This window comes from Gopherus flavomarginatus, chromosome 4 (genome assembly GCF_025201925.1).
Source record: "Gopherus flavomarginatus isolate rGopFla2 chromosome 4, rGopFla2.mat.asm, whole genome shotgun sequence".
NCBI classification, from domain to species: domain Eukaryota; kingdom Metazoa; phylum Chordata; order Testudines; family Testudinidae; genus Gopherus; species Gopherus flavomarginatus.
In genome coordinates, this window is record NC_066620.1 from 179,132,398 (window position 1) to 179,150,434 (window position 18,037).

Sequence of the window (18,037 nt, forward strand, 5' to 3'; positions counted from 1 at the left end):
GCATTAACAGGTGTGTTGTAAACAAGACACGAGAAGTCATTCTTCCGCTTTACTCTGCGCTGGTTAGGCCTCAACTGGAGTATTGTGTCCAGTTCTGGGCACCGCATTTCAAGAAAGATGTGGAGAAATTGGAGAGGGTCCAGAGAAGAGCAACAAGAATGATTAAAGGTCTTGAGAACATGACCTATGAAGGAAGGCTGAAGGAATTGGGTTTGTTTAGTTTGGAAAAGAGAAGACTGAGAGGGGACATGATAGCAGTTTTCAGGTATCTAAAAGGGTGTCATCAGGAGGAGGGAGAAAACTTGTTCACCTTAGCCTCCAATGATAGAACAAGAAGCAATGGGCTTAAACTGCAGCAAGGGAGATTTAAGTTGGACATTAGGAAAAAGTTCCTAACTGTCAGGGTAGTTAAACACTGGAATAGATTGCCTAGGGAAGTTGTGGAATCTCCATCTCTGGAGATATTTAAGAGTAGGTTAGATAAATGTCTATCAGGGATGGTCTAGACAGTATTTGGTCCTGCCATGAGGGCAGGGGACTGGACTCGATGACTTCTCGAGGTCCCTTCCAGTCCTAGAGTCTACGAGTCTATGTTCTCTTAAGTCATTTTTATGTCTAATTTTAAGGGTCTAATATTTTAAGATTTGTCTACACAAAAATCAGGACCAAAATAACTAAATTAGTTTTAATTCACATCTTTTCATTATATTGGCGCAAGTCTGTGTTGACATGCTTATTTTCAGTTGACTATCCTATTTTGATGATAAACTCAAATCAGTAAAAAATTAACTTTGCATCAGAATAGCAGGATTGTAAACTTTTTGCAGCAAGGGCTGTCTTGTTCTGCATTGTACACAATGGAGTTTGGCCCTTGACTGGGATTTTTAGTGCTACTGTAACACCGAAAGACCCTGGTCATTGGCGGGCAGGATCGAACTCGGGACTTTAGGGCATGGAGCTTAGTGCATGAGCCTCTAGTACATGAGCTAAAAACCAACTGGCTGTTAGCTAAGGCTGTAGAGCAGACTCATTTTATCTCTCGCTCTAAGTGGTCTCGGTGCCCCTAGCTGGGACAGATTACCACACCCAGAAGTTGTGTGGGTTATACTATCACAATACAAATAATTAATAAAACCCAATTTAGTTATTTTAGTTTCACTTTGTGTGTAGACAAGCCCTTAATTACAGAAGAAACTGACTGCTCTAATTGAATGTGGCTTTTTCATTCTAATTCATTTTCAGTGGCTTATATTCAATAAATATTTTTTAGCTAAAAACGCATTCTGCTTCTAAACCCCAAAGTGATTATTTTGTGGGGGGGGAGAACGGGGAAGGTGAGGTTAAAATGTTTTTTTCTAAGCATGAAAAAACGTTGTTTAATAAAATGGAGGGGTTTTGCAGTGAGAACTTGGACAGTGGAATTTAAAATGTTTAATTTGGCATATAAATTACTAATCAGGAATTTGTGCTTTGCTAAGTTTGAAAAATAGGAAACAGTGTATAGCACACTCTTACTAATTTAAGTGTGCGTTCTGACAGATATGCCATATCCTTGGGAGACCTTACTGAATTACGTTTAGGTATGTTGGGGTCCATTGTATTAAATGCAAATGTATTATTGTGGGCTGGGATTGCATGTAAGCTCTCTAGGGGGAAAAGTGCGATGTGAGGCTTGGGATTTCAAAGAACTATACTGAAAATGTGCCAGACAGAAATGAACTATGGGATAAATGTAAAGTGGATTTCCTGGAGAATACCTAAAGCAGGCTAGTGCAAATTCCTTACCTCTGGTTATGCACAAACCTATCCTTTTGTGAAGCTATAAGCTGAGGAGAGGGTCACTGTCTGCTGATTACCTGTTTCTGGAAACTGGAGATCAAAGGTCTTAACAGTATAAAGAAACGTCTGAACTGCCCACCTGAATCTGAGGCAGTTTGAACTTGTAACAACAGGGAGAACCTAGTTGTGGGTTTTGAAGGACTGACATCTACCAGAGCTATAAGTTGGAGTGGGGGGTGACCTCTGGTAAACTTTTTAGCATGCATGTAGGGGGTTTTGTTTGTTTGTTTATTTTGTGTTTTCTCTGTAGTGCTTTCACCTTGAGTGTGCTTGCTTAGAAAGAGCTGTGTGCTAAGTTATAATTGCGGGCAATACACTGGGCATAGCCTCTGGAGAGAAAGCAAAGCACAGATGCTAGCCTTTTACGCAGTCTGGCTTCCTGGGGATATCATAGTTTAGGCAGGGAACTGCTGCTTTAAAGGAGTCCTGGTCAAAGAGTGAGACGCAGCTCTCTGCCCAAGAGACATGATTGCTAGGAGCTGGAAACCTTTAAGTGGGTGCAAGGCCAGCACTTGCATTTAGGCGGCTTAGGCAATCGCCTAGGGCGCCAGCATTATTAGGGGGCGGCATTTTGCCGGAGGGGGCGGCAGGCGGCTCTGGTGGAGCTGCCGCAATGGTGCCTGCGGAGGGTCCACTGGTCCGCGGCTCCGGTGGAGCTGCCGCAGTCGTGCCTGCGGACCGTCGGCTGCTTGCGCGGCTGCAGTGGACCTCCAGAGCCGCGGGCACCTGAACGTCCGCAGGCAGGACTGCGGAGCCGGGGGACCAGCGTGCGGGGCGGCGAAATGCCGGTCCTGAGTGGGTGCCCTTAATGGACCACAGGAGCAGAAAATAGGTGCAGCTTCCTTCAAACTGATAGGTGTAGAGTGGGGTTTTTAGACTTACATATGTGTTTGTCTGGATATCTTAATAGACCTAGAAGATTTCAGATGCTCTATGCTGAGGCACATCAGGCTTTCATTCCTGTTTCCCTTGCCTTTTCAGAAATTCACTTAAGGGGCCAAAGATTGGCTAGTAGTTACCTTTATCTTATGTCATAATGCTACAAAATTCCCACATCTTTAAACTAGTCTTCTGCAAGCAACTAAATACCTCAACTTTGCTATAGACTAGGACTCTGCTAAGAGAACACTTACAACTTCTGTACACTTACAGCGCTTAATGAAGATGCTTTTTCCACTGATGAGAGAGTTTCTCCCAATTGTTTAGGTACTTCACCTCTTCGAGAGGCGGTAGCTATGTCAGCTGGAGAAGCCCTCTTGTTGACATAGCGCTGTCTACACCGAGAGTTCATTCGGAATAACTGTATCACTCAGGGGTGTGGATTTTCCACACCCCTGAGTGACATAGTTATACTGACATAAATTTGTAAAGTAGACCAGAGCTCAGTCTGTCATTCTGCTGGAGACCCTGAATGCCATTTGACTGCAAAATCAAATAGGGCATGCTGGCACTACCACTTTCATTTCATCCTATTTTATTTCCTTTTATATTACAAGAAACTAGATTCAACATGATAGTTAAGATTTAAGAAGCACAAAAATCAAGAAATTTAAAGTTATGCTGCTATAGCATCCCATTATCCTTCCAGCATGACTGACTACACAGAACCTGGTTCAGTGATGAGCTCTGACAGATAAAACAGGATTGTGGATGTTAGAAGGCCTCAGTCCAATCAGCCTGACAGCTGCATGCACAGTCTGTAGAATCCTATGCCACTGTAGGAGTCTATTTGCAACAGTGATCTAAAATCCTATTTTTCCACTGGTGTGTGCCTAGAAAACTACTTTGCTACAGGATGAGGATATAACCACAGTGGTTCACATCTTGGAGGTAACAAAGCTGTAATGGTATACATGGTATTAACCATGTATTGCCTAGCTAGTTGAGTGTCCAGTTCAAGGCTCTGGTCCTCATCTACAAAGTCTAAATCATCTGGGGCCTGTTACCTCAGCAGTTGTTTCCAAACAGCCCAGGTTGGTGGCTGTGTCCATAATACTGTATATAACAGATCAGGGTACATCTTGCAGAAATAGGTGTCATAGGTATCTTGGTAGAGGGTCCATGGCTGTGAAACAGTCTTACACTGAAGTTTATGCAAAACAGGGCTTGTGTGGGTAGACATGACCGACATTTAACTCCATTCAGTCTGAGTCTTTGAAAGAGGCTGTGTAGGGGGAAGGCTGTGCTCTCATCAGTTGAAAGTATTTTCTAATACATTTTTGTAAGAACCCCAGTACTACTCTGATTTAGAAATTTTGCAAAATAATGACTAAAGCACTATATACAACCATAGAATAGGGTCAGTTGCTATAGTATTACAGATTTCCAATTTGTGCATTTAAAAATCTCAAGTATGTTGCATTTCTAACAGCTCAGAATTGATAACTTTCATGAAGATAACCAAATGTTAACACATTAGATAACTTTTAATAATGTTTATCTTGCATTCCTTGAGCTGTGCATCAAAAGAATACTCTCTCATCACCCAGTTTTAAGATACTGGTAAGAAAAATACTATATACCATATGATTTAAGGTCTATTCTTGCCCAATAGTGTATTGAACCTGCATCTTTAAGTAGGAAGTAGTGTTTCTCCTGCTATAAAATGATCTGATCTTTCTTTGAAAACTGATAGTTACTGTACCTCACTAGAAAAACTATTTCACTGGCTGATCATGATAATTCCTTGATACACAGTATTAAAGTTTATTTTTCTCACCTTAGTTTACTACTCCTTAATTCTCTAATAATTGGGAATTTTGATTTTTCTAATTTAAAAATGTATCAATTGCATTATTACTCTTGCTATGTTGTACATTTCAAGCATTTTTATTTCTTTACAACTGCCATTTAAAAAAATCTTTAGTTGTATCAAGTGGCTGGATGGAAAAAATAAAAATTGTAGCTAAAGAATGACTATAACCTTATTCTCCGTTTTTTTTATAAATTCTTATTAAATATCTTTGCTTATGAAGATAATAGTTATAACAACTAAGCCATTAAAATAAAAAATAAATTACAGAAGAGTGTAATATTCAAGGTTTATGGCATTGTGAAGTTCAGTAAGTGTTAAGAAAATTCATTATGCTCTAAAAGAGAGATGGCTAATATGATATGCATGTTATGGTTTTACTATGGTCAAGTAGAAAAAGCAAGCTGTATATAAAATATTTAACAGGCCCCTGTCTCTGTCTGTGACTCTGCCCTAGAGAATCGTATTTTTCACCCCCAAAGTAGGATCATATTTGTGTGTGTGGCAATCCCTGACTGCATGTGCACATGGCTGCATGTGCACCTATCAAGCCACATGCAAGCTCTGGAGCTGGATGGGAAACTCACAGGCACAAAGGAGTTGTGCATACTGAAGAGCTAGAAATCCAGCCAAAAATCAAGCCTATTGATAATATTTAACGTCATGCTATTCTGTTCACAATGAATAGCAATCAGACACTAGCCAAGATTTTCAAAAGTGTTTGGGGTGCCACAATTTTAAGATTCTTCACCTGACACATTAAAGGGGCCTGATTTTCAGAGAATGGATGACATACACTTTCTGATAATTGGACCTTTTTAGGGTGCCTCAGTTTGGGCACCCAAAATCACTAGTCACTTCTGAAAATCTTGGCAACAATCTCCAAGATTCACAAGGAAGGCTAGACAGCTGTGGGGCAAGTGTCTAAGACAAACAACTGAGCAAAGAACAAAGGAGAATATGTTCTCGTTGAGGATGTGGTTAAACCTATTTGGCAACTGTAAAGGAGCTCTTACTGCTCAAGATTCATTTTTGTAGTTCTGTGTATCTGCTGGCAGAGAGGGATGTTAAGAATCTTTTGTTGAAACCTGAGCGCGCACAGCCTAACTTGTGCTGGGTTTGCTAGTGAATATCCACCTTTGTTCAAGATTGTATTATGCAGAAATTGTACATAATGCCACTGAGACAATTGTTTAAATGCTGTCTTTGTGTCTACTCGTTTTATCTGCCTCTTGGAATCTGAGGCCTTTTGCCTACCTTGAAGTTGTGATAATCCCAAGCACGTTGTGAGTAGAAATCCAAAACAAATTAACCTTTTTCCAAAATAATCTCAAAACATGGACATATGTCCATGCATCTCCAACGCAAATAAGCAAAAGCGAACTGCCAGCTTCCTAAATGGTCACTAGCATTAATAGATCCCTAGCCTGCTGTCAGAAATAAAAGTTTGAACTACTGAGCAAGACAGAAAATAACAAAAATAGGGATAATGAAACTTGCCTTTTCTTTGTAAAGCACTTTGAGATCTACTAATGAAAAGCACCAGATAATAATATAATAATCCCTAGCTCTTACTGTTTTGACTTGTATAAACAAAATACTCCAGGCGTGGAAATTGAAAATAATGTCATTTAATTAGTTTGGACCATGGGTATTTTCATGCTTAATCAGACCAGTGGTTCTTCTAGCAGTGTCCTGTCTCTGACAGGTACCAGTATCAGATGCTTCAGAGGAATATGCAAGAAGCCCTGCACTTATGGAATAACCAGCCCACATGGAGAGTTTGTTTCTAGCTCCCACTAGGTAGAGGTGCCCAAAAGCATGATTTAAAGATAACTAAGAACAGAACAATGCGGTCATATTAAACTTGTGGAATAAAAAGGTGTATTCATTAGCCATAGAGGGATGTGAGTGCATGCAGACAACCACTCCTCACCACTGAGAATAACAGCCTCTTTTTAAAATTGAAGAAAAATATATTGTAGATCTCAAAGTTCTCCTAAATTTTCATAATTTGACTTCTTTCCTGTGGCCCTAATTCAGGAAAACATTGAGCATGAGTGGAAAGTTAAGCACATGCTTAAGTGCTTTGCTAGAAAGGGCCCTCAAAGTGTATGGTTTATTGGTTTCCAAATATGTGATCACTACCTATACACCACTACTTAAGTCAGCATGGCTAATGAGGAAAGGCAGCCATGTATCACTGTGCACTTTTATTAATGCAGCCATGAATTTTGTCTTCAGTTTAGGATGCAATATAAAATAAGGGGGGGGGGGGAGAGGGAGTTTAGACAATAAATTATGAGGGGAAAATGAGCACACATGAAACATCTCAATGTGGCAAAATATTCCAAAGATCGATCATCCTTATAACTACTATGAATTTAGAGCCAAATTCTGCTCTCTTTTAGACTCATGTAAATCTGGAATAATTCCACATAAGTAACTGCTTTAGAGTGGTAGAACAAAGCAAAACTTTGTCCCTAATGTTCAATGTTTGTCTTAACCCTTGATTTACTAGTAGCTACTAAGATGACAGCAAAAGCAAGAAGTGGTTATTTTCTGTTATCTTGTATATCAGCTGTTTATTCATTAGAGATTGATTATTAGCTTAATTATCTTAGGTATATGATATGGCTTTTACAGTTTGGTATCTATATGTATTAAACTGGCATTATGTTGCAAAATTTTGAGTATCTCTTAAAAGCACGCAACAGGCTGGGTCCAGCAGAAATTATCCAGAGCCTGCACAGAGATGAGTTTGACTGGCTTGTGTAAAAGAGCAAGAGAACTATTTTCCTTAGAGCTCCTTCTGTGGAGGTGATGGGACATGACAACAGCCCCACCATGCTTTTCCACAGGAGATACCTTACATGGAAAAGTTGAACTGTGCAACAGTTTCAATGCATTATCTCTATGGGGAAGAATTTGTGGAGTGACAGGAAGAAAGGTCCACTATAGATCTTCCAAGTTTGGTAGTGAAATCTATGAATCTTGAGACATCTGTGATGACAATCAGTTCTTCTTCCCACTAAAGGAAATCACTCAAGAATTATGCTGCTATCAGTGACAACCCAGCAGAGGTTGTGCCTTATAGCCACTCTCAGGAGAGTATGAGCCCCTGGCATTATGGATTTTCTAATAAAAACTCACCAAGTTTCAGAGTGGACAGGTGCCCCTGAAAGAAGCTGCCCCTTGTCCCTTCTCACCCTGAAAACTCATAAAATGCCAATGGGAGGTGTTGATGCAGAGAGACTTCCAGGAAAAGGGGAAAAGAAACAATGAATTTTAGGATGTGCTCCCCCATCTATGCTTACTGGCAGGTATTTGTAGCAATACCATTCCATCTATGTCTTGCAGTAGAATGTATGGATGATAGGTGCCAACTGGCTCCCTGAATTGCATAATTCACTACCTTGGAACTGCAGAGTTCCCTTACCTAGAACAAGGAATTTACCTCATATACTCAACGTCGGTCTCACAAGTCTAAGTGCCATATGCAATAGCTTTTGTGATTTCACCCTTAACCAGGCAAGATCTGGATCATGGAGTTGCTTCCATGACTGCATTACTGAGGGTAAATGAAGCTTTCAGAAAAGGGAGCACTTCTACAGCTATAGGACCTCAGGAACCTACAGACCTAATTTGTGGCTGGTTTGGTTTACTTCATAAATTAAAACACATACAACTGTATTTTTGTCTCAGCTGACAGGGGACAGGACATGGACTAGTGTGCAAGATGTCAACTCTTAGAGGTATAGATATTTTGGGAGGATATTCTTCCCTTTGTGTGCACTGAAATTCCCATTCTCTCTAAAAAGAGTTAAGCACGTGCATCAAGGAAAAATAACTCCTTGGACCAGACATTGAACACAATGGAAATCCACAGAAATCTGAGTAACATACATATTGGGGGTATATGACAACTGAATTATTCTAGGAATACCAATGACATCTATTTTTTAAAAACTTACATATCTATAGTTATGTATATATTAAACCATATTAAAATGTACCCAATAAATTTAAACCTGTGGATGTGAAAAGGCAGCCAGTGCCAATAAACACAATTGTACACGGAGTCAACTTGAAAAAATCAGCAATGGCTGCTGTGTTTTGTTCTATAAAAGCAAATTCACTATCTGCTAACTGCATACTGCTATGAATAATTCACAGCTGATGTCTATGGGTCTTTATAATGCCTTCCAGTAGGGGGTACCCTTTATTTATGGCCAGTATTTTCCCAGATTAAGATAGTTATGTCAAGTGCTTTGAAAAGGGAATACCTTAGCCAAAAGAAGATTGTTTTTACACTCATGAATGTTTTATGTCCACAATGCAAAATCCACAGCTTTGCTATGCAGTAGAATGTTATTACCTCTGTCAAAAAGCTTACCTTATCCTTCCATGCACATTGGACTTACTGCCAACCGAGTAAGAAGCCTGGCACATCTTTTATAGTCTGCCATGAAAAGGATCATAAATACAATAACTTAATGACACTGCTAAAGTCACAGATTTTGGTTTCAAAAAAATAAAATAAAATTGATAGAGGTGCTGTTCAAACTATCATAATTAACTTTAATCAGTACTTTGATTTAAAGACTTAGGTTATAACAGGGCAGACATTGGCCCCATATACATAAGAATTACCAATCAATATTAGGTGCCTAATTTCTGTGCATTTTCTTTGCAAATTCTTTGATTCTGTGAACAAACAGCACAATTGTGCATGCAGACAGCCTGTGTGTATGAATATATGGCCAGTTATACATCTGACTAGCTATGGTGTGCACAGGTGTTGGATTTGAAGCTGCAATCATGGCATCTGATTGTGCAAATTAGGTGTCTGAAGTGGCACTGTCCCATCATTGAAATGCAGCTCTCCGTGAACTAATAGTACCAAGATAAATAATAGTGCAGTGCTCCAACTCATTATCCTAGAACAATTTGAAGAACAGAGCAATAGAGTCTTAGAGGCTCAGATCTTCAATGGTATCTAACTCTTATTGAAATGAATAGAAGTTAGGTGTCTAAATATCTTTGAGTTCATAGAATTAAAAAAAAAGACTAGTTACATCTTATGTTTCCTCTGGCAGTATAGGATGGTTCCCTGCACTATATTCTTTGGATCTTTGCATAGTCTTGTTACACACATAATGAGTGGTGGTGGTGTAATGAGTAAAACTGAAGCAGTCACGGCTGAAAATGTTTCATACCTACAAAGTTCAGTCAGGTGATCTGTTTTGTGTACAGTGCAATCTGTGTGCAGCACAGATGGAAAAGGAATTATTCAAAGATTGCTCACATGCTCAGTTAAAGACCTCCTGCAGTCCTACAGCTAGCAGCCTGGGTTACAGTTCAAGTGTCAGTAGTTCTTGATATATAAAACCTGACCTTAAAAATCTATCCTACTACCAAACCACAAAAAGCACTAGAAAATGTATTGAAGGAAATACTCTTGTACTGGCAGTGGGATAGGTCTTTTCCCTCTCTGACACAGCAAAGCACAGGTGCTTTATTTTTGTGTTTCATTTGTCTTTATAATAGTAGGTAGCTGTAACCAGAAATCAGAATTATAAAAGCGGTAAAGTACTCACATTACCACCTAAACCAAGCTAAGGCTATTATACACTGAGAATAAAAGCACCGTATGTATTTCAAGATTCCATGAGAAGTTCTCTGAGAGCCATATTGATAAAGTGACATCTACGGTTGATTATCCATTATACTGTTTGTTATCATTTCCCTAATGCTTAAGTAAGCCATATGTTTGTGAAAGGTGCCGGATTGTCAGCCCTAGAGACCTCTACTCATAAGACAGGTTGAGTACAAACACCACCAGTGCCAACTCTCTGCTATTTCCCACCAATATGAAGCATCTGTGGGGAAAGAGCTAATTCAGTCTTTAAGCTTTTGGTCTTTGGCTTTGCTGCTGAATGTTCCAATTAATGCTGAATATGATGTTGATTTTTGTGATCTGGTCCACTGGAAATTAGGTGGAGACCATCATCTTGTTTCAAATATACTACTAGATTATCCGTATTTTACAAATGGGAAGAAGGCTCACACTTCTTAATAAATGTAATATTAAAATGTACAGATTGTTACAAACAGGGAAAAAACATTCTTAAAGCATGGAACTTTGAGTCAGGAAGTCTTGGTTCTATCTCTAGCTCCTCAACTGACCCGCTGGGTGACCTTGGACATATACATTAATGTGTGCCTCTCTTCTGAAAAAGGCTTTGGGAAAAATAGCTTCTTCTTACACAACAGGTCTGCTCCCAGTTTGTACTCAGAATCTGCTGTGCCAAAAAAATAATTCCTGCTCATCTGTAATCCTTTTCAGACTGCACTGTCAACACAGCTGAGACGTGTTCATTCCTATACATCAGTGGATTTGTTTATTAAGTTCCAGTACAGTACACCTGCTGAAGGAAAGAGGGTTTCAAAGGTGCCATTGAGGACATAATTGGAAGACCCTGAAGTTGCCAAAATGTAACATGCCATAATTTGTCTGTAGAATATGTATTATAAGTGATGATTGTCATAAACAGATAGTTAAGGGTTAATGTCTCTTTTACCTGTAAAGGGTTAACAAGCAGTGAACCGGACACCTGACCAGAGGACCAATCAGGAAACAAGATACTTTCAAATCTCGGTGGAGGGAAGCCTTTGTTTGTGTTTTCGGGTTTTGCTTTGTTCTCTCTGGGTCCTGGAAGGGACTAGACGGGCAACCAGTTTTCTTGCCAATCTCCCTGCTACAGTCTCTTATATATTCAGAATAGTGAGTATTTTAGTAAAAAGGCCGTTATAGTCTTTTAATTGTTTCTGTATTTGCAAATGTGTAGTTTGCTGGAAGTATTTTAAATTGTATTTTGCTGGGGGGGGAGGCTTCTTTCTAGTGTCTATAAGCTGACAGACCCTGTAATATTCCATCTTGAATTTACAATGATTTTCTTTATTCTTTTTCCTTTTATTAAAAGAAATCATTGTAAATTCAAGATGGAATATTACAGGGTCTGTCAGCTTATAGACACTAGAAAGAAGCCTCCCCCCCCAGCAAAATACAATTTAAAATACTTCCAGCAAACTACACATTTGCAAATACAGAAACAATTAAAAGACTATAACGGCCTTTTTACTAAAATACTCACTATTCTGAATATATAAGAGACTGTAGCAGGGAGATTGGCAAGAAAACTGGTTGCCCGTCTAGTCCCTTCCAGGACCCAGAGAGAACAAAGCAAAACCCGAAAACACAAACAAAGGCTTCCCTCCACCGAGATTTGAAAGTATCTTGTTTCCTGATTGGTCCTCTGGTCAGGTGTCCGGTTCACTGCTTGTTAACCCTTTACAGGTAAAAGAGACATTAACCCTTAACTATCTGTTTATGACAATGATGCATGAAAATTGTGTGCACTTGATTTGGAGACATGAAGAGACAATAAACCTGGAATCCTAGAAAGCAGTTTTAACAATCATTTTACACAGTATATCCACTGGAAATTCTGTGCCTCAATTTCCTCATCTCTAAAATGGGAATGATAATACTTACCTCACAGGCAGAGGTGAAGATCGATTAATATCTATAAAGGACTCTGAACTCTTTAATTGAAAGGCACTGTACAGTTGCACAGTATTGCCACTATTATCTCCTGTAGCCACCCCAATCAACAGCTTTCTGTTTTAAAAAAGTTAGCTTTGGTTTGTGGCACTTACAAGCTGGGATGGTGCAGTCTCTTGTATTGTGATAAAGCCGATGAAAGTGTTTACTGCATTTTGGACTAAAATAGAGAGGACCTGAAATACAGAAAAAGAACAAGTCATGAGTCAATACAGCACAAAAGGCTTAGCAGAAGGGGAATGGGACTTATGAGTATGAAATGATGGATACAATGCAAAATTTAAATGTACCTGTTAAATGCTTTAAAAACTTGTCTTTCATCCTCAAATCTCTAGGAACTATTTCTGTTGAGGAGGAAAAAAAGTATTCATTATACTCCACTGCAAATGTGTTTGTCAAGGATGGTAGGGCTACCACAGGAGGTGCCAAAATTTTGCTCAGCTAAGACTCAAAATAACTGTTTACTAGGAGATTGAGAGCCACAAAGTGGAACAAGTTGTAGCTGCCTTTATCTTTCATATAGAGAGACTGCTAAAAATAATGTGGAACATTGCAATGCTGGGACCAAGAGTGCCCAGGAGCCCCACAATCACATTAAAAATGAGAGTAATCATGAGTCACATTGTAGGGCTCTGTGGGCCACATTTTGGCTACCCCAAATCTAGATGTATCACTTTAAGATCACTAGTGCTTAGAAACTGTGCAGACTCTACCAGTGGTAAAGGTTCAAGGCCACACCAGGGAATGGTCTCTGGGCTGTTCTGTGGTTGTCTATGCAACGTTCTCCTACAAGCACCTGCACTGTTTTGTCATAGGCAAGTGTTGACAAGCACTATCTGAAATAGCTATTGTGAACATGAGATTGAATTGTTATATTTACAGGAAATCTAGAATTAGCCCTTGTTTTATCTCTAGCATTAAATAAAATTCACAGGAATATAAAAACAAATTGCTCTTCCCAACTCTTGTGGTTTGCTTCTCTGCATTTTGTGTTCAGCAGATGCCAAAATGAAACTGGTTTACTGAAATCAATGTTAGCGTCAACTCTTGTTTATGTCCTGTTGATTTACAGTTATCTTTGATTGCTTTCAGTTACTAACTCTACGCCAACAGCTTAGTGTTGATTGCGTATGATACTGTACTTTATTTATTTGACCATAAATGCCTAAATAGCGTTTTTATTCCCCTGGCACCTCTTATCACATTTAAAAGCAAAGAACATTTCCACCCAGATCTGATTCACTGGTGAGCTTAGACATTTCTCAAAAGTCATTCTTCATTTACTTCTAACTTTAGTCAGTCTGAGTAAAATTGACCATATCATATTTGACCTAATTGTGTCATGACGAGCATTAAAAGCTTACATGCGTCTCTCAGAAGTTTCCCATGGGACAGAGGCGCTGGGAAAGTGATGCTAAGACTGAAATAAAGGAGGGCTCTAGCAATAGTTTCTTTTCAGTGGCAGCAGCTTTGCTGGGAATAAATTCTATTATAGTAACAATAATAATAAAACATCCCTTTCACGAGTCAATGACACTGGTACCAACTAGTCTGTTTCTGAAGTGGTTTTCTCATTGAGCCATGTTCACCAGTTCATGCCAGATGCTTTGAACTGATTTGCTTATGCAGGACAGTCATAAACTCTGCTTAACCTCCTTGTTAAACTGAGTTTACAGCTGCTTTGCTTTGCTACAGTTGCACAGAGTAGTTGGTTACTCTGGCCCATTAAGCTTGTACCATATATTAAGAAAAAGGAACATGTTCTTATTGTACTGAGTTTATGGGGAACTGTTAGGTTGTTTTATTTAATATCTTCACTAATGATCTAGCTAAGAGACTAAAATCACATTTTAATGACAGTCATGACTCCAAATTAGGAGCAGTTGTGAACACCATTGAATAAAAAGAAAAGATACACAGGGGTCTAGAGAGATCAAAAGAGAGGAGTAGAAAATAAGAAAATGAGATCCATCTTGGGAAAGTGTAAACTGATATATCTAGTGAAAAATAATCCCAAACCTAGATACTCAAGGGAAGGGGAAAATTGTGAGGCAGTAATTCTGTTTAGGAGAGATGGTGAACAGCAAGCTAGACATGAATTTACAATGCAACAGGGAAGCAAGAAAGACCAATTCAATTTTAAGCTGCATGCATAGAAGCAGGACATCATGAAACAGGCATACAGTATAACCATCCCTTCTCTATATCAGTCTGATGTGACTGCATCTAGGATATTACATACAATTCTGAAAAACCTTATTACCAGAAACAATATTGACTGGAGAGAGCTAGGAGAAAAGCAACTCAAATTATTAGAATGATGTAGGGACTGATTTAGGAGGAAAGAATTAAAAATTGCCTGGGTTGACTCTGGCGGTTAGGGACAAATGATGAAACTGACAAATATCTGAAAGGTGCAAGCACCAAAAAGCTAAAAGGGTGAATAAGGTTATCAAAAAGGGGAGTGAGGCTGCCTAGCAGGAAAAACTTCCAGGTGTGAGATCTGTTAGGTTGTGGAATAGTCTCCCCAGGGAGATGGCAAGAAGGTCAAGGCCAGGGACGTTTAAAACTATAATCCACAGGACTCCAGGCACTTGGACTAGATGACCTAGGGTAAGCAGGCCTTTTCATCCCTGATTTTTTTACCCCAGTCCATCTCACTGTTCTTCTTTATAAATATAGAGTATATAAAGCCAAAGCTCATGCCGGTCTGGCTTTGAACTGAATGCATTTCTGAAGTACACTAAACAGAAGTGAGAGTGGAGTTCTACTCTGGGATTTTCAAAGCCAGTTTCTTGTGTAGGAATCCTCTGTATTTTTGAAGCAGGTCTGCAGATCTCCTGAGGGAGTAGCACCTCCTATAAGAACTAGTATAGTGATGCCTGATCTCCCCTTCAAGGAGAGCAAAGTTGCCCGGAAAGGAAAGAAGCAGACTTACCAGCTCTCTGCTCGTCCTGGTACTCTTCATAATCAGCTACTTCTCTTCGGTCTAAAGTATAATCGTGGTTGGTGAAGTATTGCACCCCGTTGTCCTCTTCCATGTGGTGTCTTTTCAGTTCCTGAATAATCTCCATGATGAGATTGAAGAGGCTTTGCCTGTCTTTCAGGTCTATGGAGTCAGTCCTCTCTTTGCAATAACCTGCTGACAGCATTAAGAGCACCAGCCCCAGCAGCACAGGAGACTTCAGTCCGCTCATTGCAAGTTTGAACTGGAGGGTGAATGAGGAGAGGAAAAGAAATGATCCACTTTGGGGGGGACTCCTATTTCACTGAAAGAGAAAAAGGGGGGTGGGGGAAGGGAGAGTCACGGGGGTGAAATCAGAAATACTACACGGGAAGAGCAAAGAGGCTACTTTGCACATTATGTAATCAGGGTGCCTTGTTTCCTCCCTCCCACTACCTCCTTAGCTTTTAAAATGGACCAGATTCCCAACTGGTGTAAATTGGCGGCGCTCAAGTGAAGTCAGAGGATTTGCACCAGTTGAGGAGATGGCACAAGCAGCCTTTTACTTGCCCTACCAGCAGCAACTTTATTCTCCCTGCAGTGCCGACTAGCGAGCCGCTCCGCCGCCCGAAAGCTACGTGAGTCAAAGTACTTCATGCTGCCTTCACGTTTTCCACGGTGCAGCCGGGGCTGACTCCGAAGCGCGGCCCCCGGGACTCGCGTTCCTCGCGCAGGGCCGGAGGACGGGCATTCTTAACGTCACTGGAGCCCACACGCGTGGGGACAGCGCGCTCCCAGGACTCCCGTGGCCCTTCCTAGCCCGCCCCCCTGCTTATCTCCAGCGCGGCGCACAGGCCAGTCCCTGAGTGCTGACACGCAGCCCACGAGGGGCCGGCGGCGGGCGAGTGTGTAAACAGCGGCGCCCGTCTGCCCGGCTAGAGGCAGGGACCAGCCCGCAGCGGAAACTTGCCGAACACTTGCACCTCAACGCGCGCGCTGACTTCCAGCGCCAAAGCAGCGCGTGTATTGCCCGGCCATGCCCAGGCTTAGCCCCCGGCAGGCGCCCTCACTGCTTCGCACCACAGGGCGCTGGGAGGCATTGCCGAGGCAGGCTGCTCCCCCGGCGCGTGCACACGAGCGGCGGGCCACCAGCCGCACCGAAAGGCTGTGCCTGCTGCTCTGCCGGGCTTGGGGCCCCAGCGCGGTCCGGCCCCCCTGCCCTAGGGAAGTCGAGAAGCTCCTGCCCCAGGGGCAGTTTAACCGCAGGGGCCGGTGCTCGAGTCTGCCCCGAGCCTCTGGCAGGGAAGGCACGTGGGAGCCCAGCTGCGCTCCCCTCCCGCCCCCGCTCCTAAAGCGCCCGGAGAGGGGAAGGCGCCAGCTTCCTCCTTGCCTCGCACCTGCCTCGCCTCTCTCGCGGAACCCTCCCGCGCCGGCGGCAGCCCAGCGGCTGATCCCTGGCGCGCCCGGCTCTACGTCGCGGGCAGCGCTTGGCCCCGCCAGCCTGGCCCCGCCGTTACCTGTCTCCGGCCCCAGCGCCGGCCAGGTGCTGCCCTCGCTCACTCCCCCCAACGCGGTCCCGGAGTTTCCCCGTTGCCTCCCGTCCCGTCCCGGTGCACAGGCTGCATCCACCAGCTACTCCAAGGCGGCCAGCCCCGGCGCCGCAGCTTATATAGGGGACGGGACATACACGAGGCGGCGGCTCCGGCAGATGTGATCGACTCACTCGCAAGTGGGAGGAAAGCAACAAAAGTCCACTTGGCAACCCCGTGCCCCCTCCCCCCGTGCAGGCTCGCTCGCTCCCCAGCCCCGCGCCGACGTAAGGAGCCGGTCCCGAGCGGGCCGTGCCCTGCCTTTAACGGGGAAGGCGCCTCTGAACTAGGCATCGCCCGCCGCGCCGCGCCGCGCCGCGCCCCGTCTGCCGGCCCCCTCGGACCCCGCACCTCGGCTGTCACTTGCCAGGGGCGCGGGGGAAGCTGCGTGGCTGCCGGGAACTTTCTGTGCCGCTGTCCGTCCGTCCGTCTGTCTGGGGGGAGGGGGCGGAGCTGGGCTGCACCTCAGTCGGGAAGCCTGCGGTTATGTGGCGGTGGGAAGTAGCCAGCATGTGCCGCCTTCCGTTATTCTTGTAAAGGGTAATTCTGCTGCGCTAGGAGCCGTGACTGGAAATCGCTCCCCCCCCCCCCCCCCGCAGCCAGCCCGGGAGAGAAGCGCCGCGATCCACGCGGGCTCTGTCCCGAGCGGGGCCGGTCCCCCCATGGCGGGGAGTGCCAGCTTTCCCGGTGCCTCCTGAGACACTCAGCAAAACCTTTCCCCCACGCCTGGATCCTGCCATATTATCACTCACACACACATCCTGCCTCGAAAACACACTACCAGGAGGGTAGGGGTGATGCTGAAACACGATCCAGCTGAACTTTTCTGTTTGCTTTTATTGTGTGGCTAAACCTCACCCTCGCAGCGGCGAAAAGACAAATAGAAAGTTGGATCGAGCGGTGGGATATGCTCCATGCAGGGGAGGGGACGCTCCCCAGTGCCTGTGTACTTCGATCGGTAGGTGAAACTTGGAGCTGGGAACTCAGAGCGGTCCCCTCGCCTCCCCCTTCTTCCGTTACACTCGGGAGTCACTCAGGCAAGCCGTGAACACGGTGCCATCCCCGAGACAGGCGCTGACAACAGCGACACGCAGTGGCAGCGAATGTAATTAAGCTCCAGGGAGCGTTCTGTAGAGGGGTGTCCCCCTGCAAAGTGAAAGTGACTTGGAGGGCGAGGTGAAAGAAACGGAACGAGATCAACATCAAGGGCGGCAATTAATCCGAGCTCTTGCTCCAGAAGCCATTCCTCCGAGCCGTCCTTTCTCCTGGGTGTACATTCCAGATCG

General features: G+C 43.1%; 1 protein-coding gene and 1 long non-coding RNA gene across 8 annotated transcripts in view; one reads left to right on the forward strand and one right to left on the reverse strand.

The window, feature by feature from the left end:
- ALKAL2 (ALK and LTK ligand 2) overlaps nucleotides 1-16,971 on the reverse strand; it is a 485,537-nt gene extending 468,566 nt beyond the window's left edge. For 4 of the 7 annotated variants that reach the window (XM_050951069.1, XM_050951070.1, XM_050951068.1 and 1 more), the window contains exons 1-5: nucleotides 15,738-15,948; nucleotides 15,157-15,487; nucleotides 12,509-12,562; nucleotides 12,314-12,394; nucleotides 8,988-9,053 (exon numbers count right to left, since the gene is read on the reverse strand). In XM_050951069.1, coding sequence (XP_050807026.1) covers nucleotides 8,989-9,053; nucleotides 12,314-12,394; nucleotides 12,509-12,562; nucleotides 15,157-15,415 — 459 coding nt within the window. In that variant the 5' untranslated portion in view covers nucleotides 15,416-15,487; nucleotides 15,738-15,948 and the 3' untranslated portion in view covers nucleotide 8,988. The other 3 variants (XM_050951066.1, XM_050951064.1, XM_050951067.1) reach the window with 3 other exon arrangements.
- On the forward strand, nucleotides 609-4,755 carry LOC127049818 (uncharacterized). Its single transcript, XR_007774075.1, has 2 exons — nucleotides 609-2,638; nucleotides 2,756-4,755. It is a non-coding gene; the product is annotated as an uncharacterized LOC127049818 (long non-coding RNA).
- Nucleotides 16,972-18,037: the final 1,066 nt, after the last annotated feature.